Source organism: Mercenaria mercenaria, unplaced genomic scaffold (assembly GCF_021730395.1).
Source record: "Mercenaria mercenaria strain notata unplaced genomic scaffold, MADL_Memer_1 contig_3393, whole genome shotgun sequence".
NCBI lineage: Eukaryota > Metazoa > Mollusca > Bivalvia > Venerida > Veneridae > Mercenaria > Mercenaria mercenaria.
In genome coordinates this window covers 1-12557 of record NW_026461525.1, presented here as the reverse complement: position 1 = coordinate 12557, position 12557 = coordinate 1, and the positions used below count along the sequence as shown (strand labels likewise).

The window sequence follows — 12557 nt, the reverse complement described above, 5'->3', positions numbered from 1 at the left end:
TTTATATTTGTTGTCGAAAGAAACCTTCACCAGTGGTAATATGCACTAACGTCCCGCTGTAGCTTGAATACAAAGTGATTAAATGTATAAATAAATGTTTTCAACGTGAAATGAATGTATTTCTATTATCGTACTGAATCACCAATGCATAACAGTTATTCGTTGAATGATTCATAACTATGTTTAGCACTGAGCTGAGCAATAAACACGGCGACGAATGTTTGTTACTGGTAACACTTCCCATAAAACATATGTACCTGTATAGTAACATCCCATGTTACTGGATCTGTTATTCATACACAGAGCGGTACACATTTCGACGCACAACAATTACTGTGCATTGTATCAACAATGAATTTTCCTTTGTCTCAATGACCATTTAATTTAAATAGTAAAATGATGGATCTGTCTTTGTAATGCAAAAACTAATAGCAGAACTATTACTGTTATGATTTACAAACGAATCCTAGAGCTATAATGATATTCAACATTTTCTCAATTTTGACGCAAAACGGTGAACTTCAATTGAAAACTGATATCAGTTGCATTCAACATTCAGCACTGGGTAATAAACAAACACGTAACGAATGCCCGTTTCTAGTAACAATATCCAGAAAACATAAATAAGTAGTTCTAAGACTTTGACACACAGTGTCAGCGGTGTCCGTTTCGACGCACAACTATATACATTATCAACAACGAATTTTCCTTCGTCTCAATATCCCATTACAATTTGAACATTTAATTCAGACAAAGAAATGTCCAATCTGTCTTTGTAACGCAAATTGTAATACAAGAACTGCTTCTATTCTGATTTACAAACAAATCCTAGAGGTGCACAGATAGTCAACATTGCGCACATTTTTTTTACGCGAAACAACATATTTCAGTAATTGTACACGTTCAAAGCTTTATCAGTTACATGGGTGATGGGACATCTTTTGTTTGGTATGTTCAAGGCGTAAACTATGTACCTGTAACTCTTGACTGTCGATAAGACGGAATATTCTCCGAAACATGCATTTTTGCAGCCAAACACTGTTGCATTATGATCTAAAAAGCGTTGTGCACATTTGTGATGCAAAACAGCATAGGTTCAAACATTCTATAAAATACACAAGTCTTCGTTGATAAAACATATACATGGCATTGAACACCATAATAACAGTATTTGGAGCATTCTGCAAAACAACCATGACGTTCAGAATCATTTTACAGTGTACATATACAAACAGTGCGTCACAGTCATAACCGCATTGAACAAAATGAGAGTAAAAAGTTCTCTCGGTTTTTGGAGCATTATGGAATTATTTAAAGGATTTGGAACTATCAAAATGAAAAGGTAAGTGTATTTTGTGGTAGCGAATGCCACTAGTTTTAGTTTGATAAGTTTGTTGTAGAAATAAAGTGTTTATTTTGCCTCTTTTTACGCAACGGCATGTGTACAGAAATGACGCAATTTCTGTCAAACTTTGAGAGCTCCTATTTTGTTAACGCATGGATGAAAAAAATATCTGTTTTAGGACAAGAAAGCCAGTTCCCTAGTGTAATAAATGCATGCAAAGTTTTCTTTCTGGAACGTTTGGTTTAGCATATATTTTACCATGAAGAAATGTCAAATTCATGCAAAATTGATCGCGAAAATGAGTGATTTTGAAACGTAAATATCTTATTCATTTCTCAATGAAAATTCATGATGTTGGTCTCATTCGAAAGCTAAACCCTTCCTTGTTTTGATTTTAATTTGTCAGAATTTACACAACTGTGGAAATATATTATTTTTTGCTCAGAAATGACTGACCGTATTGTCAACATAACGGTAATGCGCCATTTGCAAAGTTGCAAGTTTCAACCCTCGTAGTTTTCTATTGCATGGATGTAAAAAATATCTCTTTTAGGACAAGAAAGCCTGTTCGCTAGCATATTGAATGCATGTAAAGATTTCATTCTGGAACATTTGGTTTAGCATAGTTTTGAACATGAAAATTCGTCAAAATTTGTGTAAAATGCTCGCGAAAATAAGTGATTTTGAAACGTGAATATCTTATTCAATCCTGAATGAAAATTCATGATGTTGGTCTCATTCGAAAACTAAACCCTTTCTTGTTTTGATGTTAATTTGTCACAGTTAACAAAATTAGGGAAGGACGTGATTTTTTTGCTCAGAAAATGACAGACCACTGTAAACAACAATAGCTGCGCCATTATGTACAAAGTTGCATGTTTGGGCGATTATTTTGCAGAAAGTAAATAAGATATGAAACTGAAAATTTAATACAATGAGGATAACTGTATTGACTTTTAAATGAGACCATTTTTATCTTTCAAAAATAAGTTCAAAACATTGATTTGAAATGACCCTGTCATTCACCATTTCTCGTCTTTTTTGGAAACCCGATTCTTATTTTAGACTGCATGTTCTGAGAATAGACGATTCCAGAAATTAGTATTTACGCGATTACCGCCCTTGAGTACTCTCTACATCCGCCATTACGGTACTGAAGAAAAATCCAATACAATCAAACCGCTATACGATAAATCAATAATTTCTTCATAGATTTGCAACATTTACGCTAGCTGTGCAATTATTTAGTGACAATGCCTTATCAGAGAAGTGGTGGAAAGCAATGTGTTGTAGTTGAATGCAGAAATAGCCAGAAAAAGCTTCACGACTGGAAAATTTCATTGTGTAATGAACATAAAACTGAACACAAAGACTGTGCGTGTTTACCACCCTACAAACTCCACTGCATTCCAGCAAACGAAGAAAAACGAAGACTATGGATTAAATCCATAAACAGAAAAGATTTCAATCCAGCATCTAAGTCTGTGGTAATTATTTCAACCTGGTATTACTAGTAAAAATCTAGATGAAAACAAAATCTCGCCGTCAGGCTGATGCCTCTATATAAACTTACATGATAAATATCTACCTTTCACCTTGTCAAAAGTAAGATGTATCTGAATAATAGTGCTGATGATATTTGTTCTAAACGACTGTGTAAGAAAATACAAAAATGAGCCGTGCCATGAGAAAACCAACATAGTGTGTTTGCGACCAGCTTGGATCCAAACCAGCCTGTGCATCCACGCAGTCTGGCCAGGATCCATGCTGTTCGCTTTCAAAACCTATTGGAATTGGAGAAACTGTTAGCGAACAGCATGGATCCTGACCAGACTGCGCAGATGCACAGGCTGGTCTGGATCCATGCTGGAAGCAAACCCACTATGTTGGTTTTCTCATGGCACGGCTCAAATATATTTTAGAAATGTAATTGAAATTCTGTGTGAAAAGATTGTCTCATATAAGTTTACATGGACTGATACAAATTCTGGGCCCACTCTGGTCGCAAAGGCTTTGAGAATCCCTAAGGCACATTTTCATGTGACACCGCTCAAATAATCATGCCAGATATTAATAATGATTTGTTTTCTTTGTCTTTCAGGTGTGCTCAGTTCACTTTGTCGATGGACGTCCAACCAAGGAGAATCCAATACCAGTATTAAACATGGGTTATACAGCGCCAGACATGACTACACCTGCACGAAGGCCACCGCTGGTGAGGAAGTCATTGAACATGAATACGCCTAAGTCAACAACAGGAAGCAAACATTTGTCAACTCCGGAAACTTCATGTTCTTCAGAAATTTTAACAGCAACCCCATTACCAGCATCTGTATTTGGTTCAAAAGTTAGCCAGGAATGTCTTTCTGTGTGTTGTACCCTAAATCCTGATCAGTGTTTTAACAAACCTAAAATGGTGGATTCAAGCACCCAGACAATTGACATTGTTGCTTTAGACCATAACTATGGATATACTAAAAGAACCAGGAATGCTTCATGCCAGCAAACTTCAGCTGAATTTTCTGTTGACAATGTCACCTCTGATTCAGATGCAAGGTTTTACACTGGTCTCAGTTTGACAGTACTATTAACATTAATTCAGACTTTGTCAGTGTTTGGAAAAAAGTTACCATACAAGCTCCGAATTGAAGACCAGATACTGTCTGTATTGTTACGCCTCAGGCTTGGATTGACTTTCAGTGACTTGGGCAGACGTTTTAATATTTCTACGCAACTGATGAGCAATATCTTTAATTCATGGATAAGCATTATGGCAAAACACTTGTATGATAACTGTGTTATGTGGTTACCAAGAGACACAATACGAAGAACACTACCATCATCTTTTAAGGATACATATCCCAATACAACATGCATCATTGACTGTTCGGAAATTTTTATACAGAGACCATTTCAATTAAAAGCCCGTGGGAAAACATGGAGCACGTATAAAAATAATAACACAGGAAAGTTTCTCATTGCTATTGCACCAAATGGTTTCATAATGTTTGTGTCTTCACTATTTGGTGGACGTGCCAGTGACAATTACATTACTAAACACAGTGGCTTCCTTGACTACCTCCTCCCTGGAGACGAGGTAATGGCTGATAGAGGTTTTACGATCAGTGAAGATCTTTGTGCTAGGCGTGTGAAGTTAAATATTCCAGCATTCATGAAGGGACGGAACCAGTTAACCGAGTACGAGGTGATAGACACTAGAAGAATTGCCTCTAACAGGATTCACGTAGAACGAGCAATAATGAGGATGAAGTCGTATCGTATATTAAATACAAAAATGTCGAATAAATCCCTGAGAAAAGCCAACAAAACTCTGTGTACTGTAGCTGGTTTGTGTAATTTAAGGGATCAACTCATCAAGGAAGACAGCGAAAGTGAGGACTAAAGTGAAACTTAACTTGTGATACAGACTGTGAATATCTGGCATAATTAATTACAGTAATGTTATCAAAAACAGTGGTATTGAACCAAAACTGCATTAATTTTGAAATGTATGCACTGACCTGTTGTCTGAGAGTACATGTACATGTATGTTGGTATTAATTTAAAATAAATCTACATGATTAAATGTACACATTAATGTGAGTAAACATATTTCCATGTAAAAGTGTAATTTTACTTTGTGACCATTTTTAGCCCCAAAGAGATACTGTAATAAATACTGTAAAAGACTTGCATTCTGTGAGATTTGATTCTGCAAATTTTATAATACCTCGGCAGTCATTCGATTTGCGGCTGCAGTATCTGTTTTATAAATGCATTAAAAAGAACTATTTCCAAGATGTATGAACACGCGAAATTTAAAATCTCACAAAATATAAGACTTTTACAGTATACTTATATAGTTAAGGAGTTATTTCAACTTATCTGAGACACAAAAGTTGTGACTCTCGCCATGCAAGCCCATAGTCATACCAGTCAAGCTACCTGGATTGAAGCAAACAATAATTTTCCAAATTAATAATTATTTTTATTTGACCTCCATATAAACATTACCGTACAAGTCATATATCATACCATAGTTATTAAACTTATTGGCAACTTTAATAAAAACTTAGTATTTTACAGCAACTGATGTTCTAAATTTTCAATAGATTTTCTTTTACACAAACTTATGTTGCTTATAGTTATATTTCAACACAATCCTTCTGACTTGCAATTTATTTACAAACTTTCTTGTACTCTGGTGAAAGTTTCAATCTATTGAAATGCATTTCGTCTGTAAGGCGGGGTAACAGATGTTTGAAATAAAACGCTCTAACCCGTGGCAATATCTTATCTACAAAGTCACTGTCAAACAAAACATCAAGAACCATCTGTTTTTCAGCTGTCCACAGAATAAACTTGCACAGACTGGTCTTTGTACAGTACATAGCCATCTGAACCTGGGTGTAATAACCATTCTTGCCTTTTGGATTGAGAAATGGGATATGGTCCTTATCATAACACACGTCATATTTTCCAGAAGAAACAAGTCCCTCAAGTGACTTTGTAGGGCATTTAATTTCAATAATGGTATTTTGGTCTATAACACCATCAGGACTGGCAGCCAAATATTCTTCTCCTTCTCTTACCACAATGCCACTTTCTCTTACTGTCTGTCTACTAGAATGCTCAAACCATTTCCGGGCAATAGGTTCAAACTTCTGACCATGCTTCGTGGCAGCACAACCTTTAAACCTGTCGTAAATGTGGTTGGTGACAAACTTGTCTGGATCAGCCCGTGATGTCTTTGGGATGCTATTTATCTTGCTTGCAGTTAACCGAACTTTACGACTATCTGTCCACATGACTGATGACTGGCGAACCGTTGCTTTTTCTAATACATTTATGTTAGCATAACCTATTTCCACATATTTATTGAAAAATACCTTGCATGAGCTGCAAGATGGCACTGCTGGTTTGTCAGTATCAACATCATGGAGGCCATGAACAAGTGGCTGCTTATCTGAAATTGTTGTTTCTGGAGCATTCAGTATTTTGGTCAGCATGGTTCCTTTACATTCCCAAAGGGGTTTAAATGCACTGTTTTTAACAAATGTTTTCAAGTCATCATGATCCAAGTACTGTTTCGGTCGCGCCACTGTGTCGTCAACTTCTTTAGTGTTTAAATTTTCAGCAATGATATCAGCAAATTGCTGGTGACTAGTCAAAACTTGTGCCGACCCTTTCCCCCAAAGCTGTGGTTTATCGGTACAAGTTTCTCCTGCTAAACCGTGATCCCAAGCCATTATCACAGCATAAACAACTGCAGCTATGTGACTGCAACTCCTTCCAGAACCAGCAGGACAGGTACAATATCCGGTATCAATGGCAGAATCTGAAACAGCAACCCAAACATTGTAATCCGTACGTCCAACACCAGGTTGGCTTGGTGAAACAGTAGCCTTGAGGAAGTGCCGAGTTTCATCCTTACAGTAATACATATCACCTAGCCACCCACTTTCCACATAGTTTTTTCCATACAAAGATCTAAATGCTTTCATTTGTCTCCCATCATATGCTTTTTTATTTATCATATAGTCTACAAGGTCCTCATATTGTAACCGTGGCCATTGTTTCGGATTGTTTTTGGACCAGCTGGCCTCATCTGGGGGTAATCCTAGAAAATAAATAAAATACCATATTAAATATATAGGTGATAATTATAAAAAAAAAACATTCGAACACTTCGCAGTAATGTTGTCGAAATTGTCTACAGGACACATCAAGGCTTTGTGCATGCTTGAAACTAAATAAGTAATCATTTGGTTCTAACCTCTGACTTCAAGCAGAGCAGACAGTTGTTACATTTATGCCTAGAACAGGCCAACACACGGCCAAGTGGTATTAAATAAATTAAGTCCCAACACATTGCGGTAGGAAAAATGACACATACACTGTATATGTACACTATAAAATATAGAGATTGCAACGAGTATCTTCTAAAATTATTATAAACGGCAGCATGTCAATACATGTATGCGATCAGCTGTTTAGACAGCATAGACTGAGAGAGGCTATGACTACTCGTCAGTATGAAAACACGTTGATTTTTCATAAACAACCAAATTTATGTAGTAGCAAATGAATAAATACACTAATTCCGTCAAAAAATAATATATTCACCGTTTATAAATTCCCAAACTATCCTTACACAAACACTGTTTCTCCAGAGAGCTGGTTTTTTATGTACAACTTTCAGTACACTCTATACATTCCATCGATCAATATAATTTAACCTGTCCTACGGGCAAGTTCACTGAACACATACCACGTAAATATTACAGGGAAGCTCAAATAATGTATTCCACTGAAACTAAAGAGTTTACTTACGAATTTCAGCGAGTTTTTCCATAACAGTATCACAATTTTATTGGAATTTTCCTTTATGGAATCTTCAGTACCGTCATGGCGGACGGGTCACGTGACTAATAAAATGGCGGCCTTCAATTTATCGATTCTGGAATAGTCTATAGGGTCACGTAAGGTCAAGCTACGTCATCACTCACGTCATTCAAAAGCTAGAAAAAGGGAAGGCACTTGGGGAAGATCAAATAACAAGTGACATGATAATCAAAGCAGGGGACTACATGAAAACTGCAATTTGCAAGATATTTGAAAAATCCTGGAATGAAAGAAAATTGCCATTAAAATGGAAATTAGCAAAGATACAATTTCTTAAAAAAACCCGGAAAGAAAAACTACCACAAGGTCTCAGCATATCGTCCAATAAGATTAACAAGCTACATCGGGAAATGTATGGAAAAAATAATTGAAAGCCGTTTGTATGCCTTTAGTGAACATGAAAGAATTATAGATGATGAACAAGAAGGTTTCCGCCATTTCAAAGGAACTACAGGAGCCTTAATTAGACTGACCCAGGACATCTTTAATGGATACAATAACAAGCTTCACACTGTAGCTATCTTTATAGACTTGGAAAAGGCGTTTGATACTGTCTGGAGGGAAGGATTGCTAGCAAAGATTTATAACATGGGTATCACTGGTCCCATATGGCTGTGGTTGAAGGACTTTCTGAGTGATAGAAGTGCTTATTGTCAACATAAACCTAAACAAGGTGATTGCTTCCAAACAGAACTTGGCTTACCACAAGGTTCAGTGTTATCACCAGTTCTTTTCAATTTGTACATGAGTGACCTGCTTCAAGAAGTGCAAAACAGATGTGTCAAGTTTGCAGACGATGGTACTATCTGGGCAACGGGCGATGATGTGAGTAAACCAGTAAAGAGTTTAGAGACAGATATGGCGGCAATACAAAGCTGGGTAAAGAAATGGAGAATGAAGATGAATGTACAAAAAACGGAGTTCTGTATATTCTCCAAAGATCCTAAGATTCTTGATAGCAACGTAGAAATATACATGCAGAATACAAAACTAAATAGATCAAGAACACTTAAACTGCTCGGGGTGGTACTTGTTGAAAAGCTCCAGTTCCATCAGCACGTGAAATATGTAGAGAAGAGAGCTTACAAAACACTTAATGCGCTAGTAGCAATGGGGAAAACTGAAAAAATTGACCCACCAAACATGGTTAAAATATATAAATGTCTCGTAGTTCCTCATCTTGAATATGCAGCTCCTGTATGGCAAATAGCAGACTGTAAACCATTAGATAGTATCCAAAGGAAAGGACTAGCTGCATGTCTAGGCATACCAGCCTGTGGTGGCATAGAAGCCCTTGAAGTAGAGTCAAATACACTCCCGCTAGACCTCAGACGTGAAGAACTGTCTATAAGAGAACTGGCCCGACTACTCATGAGACACGAAGCCGAGCCCATCAAGCAAACCATAATTCATTGGCTAGAGACAACAAAAGAGACACCAGAAAGGTACTTATCTCCCTTAGGAAAGATGTTCATCCAGATAAACGACATGGAAAACAACACAAGTACAAACTACCACAATCTTGAACATCAGCTAACCTACCTAGAGTACATGCAACCAACACGGCGACCACCAGAATATTGGAGCACCCTAGGTTCATCCAAAAATATATCTGCACTCCAAATACAAGAATCAAAGAAATAATCAGAAACCAGATACACGACCACGACATCCACACCTTACTAGCATTCACTGATGGTTCTTGCAAGGGCAATCCAGGACCATGTGGAGCCGAGGCATGCATATTTATGCCACTTGACGACACACATACAGAACTGAAGAAACCAGTGTCAAGCTCAGCAAGTATCCTGCTTGGTGAAATTGTAGCTATAAAAATAACATTGCAACACTGCAAAGAAGAATCAGAAAGAAGACACATAAACCACATAAAGATATTTTCAGACAGCCAATCTGCTGTAGGAATTCTACAGTTAGGTTAGAAAGCTGACACATACACAACAACTGTGAGAGAAACTAAACAACTGATGAAAGATCTGGACTCAGTAGGCATCAAAACAGACATCTCCTGGACACCTGGTCATGCAAACATCCTTGGTAATGAAATAGCTGACCGTCTTGCAAAGGAAGCTGCAAGTGAAGCTGAGACAATGGGCGAGTCTAATATCCCAACTACCTTGCAAGACATAAAGAAAGCAGCAAAGAAGTCATGTGAGATGAAATGGCAGAACAGATGGCAACTAACAGACACCGGAAGGCATCTTCACCAATGCATGCCTGATGTTGGGCTTAAACTTAAGGTCCCCCAAACACCAGCATCGAAGTACAATGCCAGCGTGTCATCCATCAATTGAGAACCGGATACTGCATGCTAAATGGGTATATGCATAGGATCGGGTTAGCAGAATCGCCGTTGTGCACGTGTCAGCATGGTGCTGAAACAGTCCAGCATTATCTTGAAGACTGTGTGCTACATGAAGAAGCGAGGGAAAGATTAAGACTAGAATTTGCTAGATACACTGAAGTATATTCGTTCAATGCAGAACTACTACTCCAAAGAAAGAAAGATGACCCTTACACTGAATAGCGACTTTTATTGAACGAGACGCTCTGCAGCTTCATAAGTATCACGAAACGTCTCATGAACAATACCGCCTCACGTTAATTTAATTTTGTGGAGTACTACCTGAGTGAAAATTATACCGTGAAGAAATACCGATGTGACCGAATACCAGAGAGACATTCGAGCCAATCGGGGCTCATGATTCAACGATTCAACGATTTAAGAGCTGGAGATATGGCTTTCAACGGTCCAAAGTATTTCTGTGGAATAAAATCATTTTCAAGAAGTTAATAGGCAGCAGTATAATGCCAGTGACGAAACAACAACATTTTCTTGTGTTTGTAGATGGAGGATCGGAGAAAATCTTTATGATAAAATACATCTCAGGCTGTCTGCCGTTGAAAACTACCAAGGATGGGGGCGAACGCATGATAAAGGAGCTGAAAAAAGGTAGGTGTATATTTTCATCTGACACTGCTCATTATGTTGATTGTCATTTGAAATTTTGAAGTGGCTAAGGGGACACTTCCAGTTTAGCGGTCCCCGGTCGGAAATACGTCATGACGTCACGTAACTTTGGGGGCTGCCGCCCCCACACCCCTGCTTTTTCCATTAGTGCTACTGACCCCATACCAACGCTATGTCATTTTAACAAGAATTTAAACACAACCCTCCTAAAATAAATAGTCAAAGTCAGTGGGGACCGCTAAATGGAAACTACCCTGGCTAAGTTTTCTAAGATGCTCTATAAAAAAATTAATAAGCACTTTGACAGAATGAATCTTCAAAAAAGCAATGATAGCAATGATGTTTTGCTTATAAATTTTTTTTTCGTGAGCAATATGTTCAGGCCAAGATGCTAAATATTTACAAGCATACTGAAGAAGTGTGAAGCATACTGAAGTGATGTGTGTTCCACAGCTGTAAATTATGGAAAGAAAAGCAGGTATTTATTTTACAAAATAATCTCTACTGAATTTTAGCAAACATAATGCCTTTTCAGCTTCATCACAGTGTAAGGCTGTAGAAACATGGTAATAAATTTAGGCAAGTGTAAGGCAGAAAATTTGAAAATCTAACACTGTTTGCAGACTAAGCTTTCTGAAATGTTCAGGAAATATTTCTGGACTTAATTTTATCTCATTCATTGTGTGTAAAAATGCATAAGCACTTTTGCAAAATGAATTATCAAGAAGCACTGATTTTCTAATGCTTTGCTTATTGTTTTTTTTTTCAGAGCACTGCAGTGATTTGCACAGGCCAAGCTCTCAAGTTTTACATTCAAACAGTAGTGATGGGTGACAGGCTTTTACTAGCAAACTTGTGGAGGAAAATCAGGTAGCTATTCATTTCACAAATACTGAGCAGATATATTGAATTAAAAAAAGATACAATGCCATTTCATCTTGATGCTTGGACTTTTTGTTGTAAATTCTATACTGGAGGCTGTCAGTATTAAGTGTCATTCTACATTTGATTTTGTGTGATGTAGAAAACATTTAAAATATGAACAGTGATTTACAGATGTTCTGTTTCATAAATTGTCATACAGCATTGACAGATTTTCCTCAGCATATTTCTTGAGAAAAAAAAATCAGATTTTCATTTCAACAAGCATAATTTCATTTCAGCTTTATATGTTTGCATTGAATTACTTTCATAAATACTCTATTCACTGTTATTTAGAAACTTTGAAATGCATTTTTCTATTACAGGTACTAAAGCAGAGACCAGATGCTGAAGACTGTGTTCACAGGGCTGTGTTTGATGCAAACAGAGATAGACTTTTTGTACCCCACGACAACAAAGTTGTAAGGGGGGTATACTGGTTTCAGGTTTGTCTGTCTGTCTGTCCGTCTGTCCGTAGACGCAATCTTGTGCGCACCATCTCTCCTTATCCCCTTGACAGAATTTAATGAAACTTCACACAAGTGATTAGTACCAACAGTAGTTGTGCATGGGGCATGTTAGGTTCTTTTAGAAAAAAAAGTTGCAGAGTTATGGGACTTTGTTTTTTTTTGTTACTATACTATATACGTAGATACAACTTTGTGCGCACCATCTCTCCTCATCCCCTTGACACAATTTAATGAAACTTCACACAAGTGATCAGTAACAACAGTAGTTGAGCATGGGGCATGTTAGGTTATTTCAGAAAAAAATTTTGCAGTGATATGGGACTTTGTTTTTTTTTTGTTACTATACTATATACATAGACACAATCTTGTGCGCACTATCTCTCCTCATCCCCTTGACACAATTTAATGAAACTTCACACAAGTGATC

General features: G+C 37.2%; 2 protein-coding genes across 3 annotated transcripts; one reads left to right on the top strand and one right to left on the bottom strand.

Annotated features, from left to right (window-relative positions):
• Positions 1-2447: 2447 nt before the first annotated feature.
• On the top strand, positions 2448-5332 carry LOC128553028 (uncharacterized). Its single transcript, XM_053534133.1, has 2 exons — positions 2448-2832; positions 3447-5332. The coding sequence occupies exons 1-2, from the start codon at positions 2599-2601 to the stop codon at positions 4746-4748; spliced, it is 1536 nt and encodes a 511-aa protein (XP_053390108.1). The 5' UTR covers positions 2448-2598; the 3' UTR covers positions 4749-5332.
• A 13-nt stretch (positions 5333-5345) lies between these two features.
• On the bottom strand, positions 5346-7747 carry LOC128553029 (uncharacterized). Of its 2 annotated transcripts, none has more exons than XM_053534134.1 (2): positions 7679-7747; positions 5346-6965 (listed from the first exon to the last, which is right to left on the bottom strand). In XM_053534134.1, the coding sequence occupies exons 1-2, from the start codon at positions 7698-7700 to the stop codon at positions 5524-5526; spliced, it is 1464 nt and encodes a 487-aa protein (XP_053390109.1). In that variant the 5' UTR covers positions 7701-7747; the 3' UTR covers positions 5346-5523. The 2 variants fall into 2 exon arrangements, with proteins under 2 accessions (XP_053390109.1, XP_053390110.1); XM_053534135.1 differs by lacking the exon at positions 7679-7747 and adding an exon at positions 7472-7564 and having other exon boundaries at positions 5347-6965.
• Positions 7748-12557: the final 4810 nt, after the last annotated feature.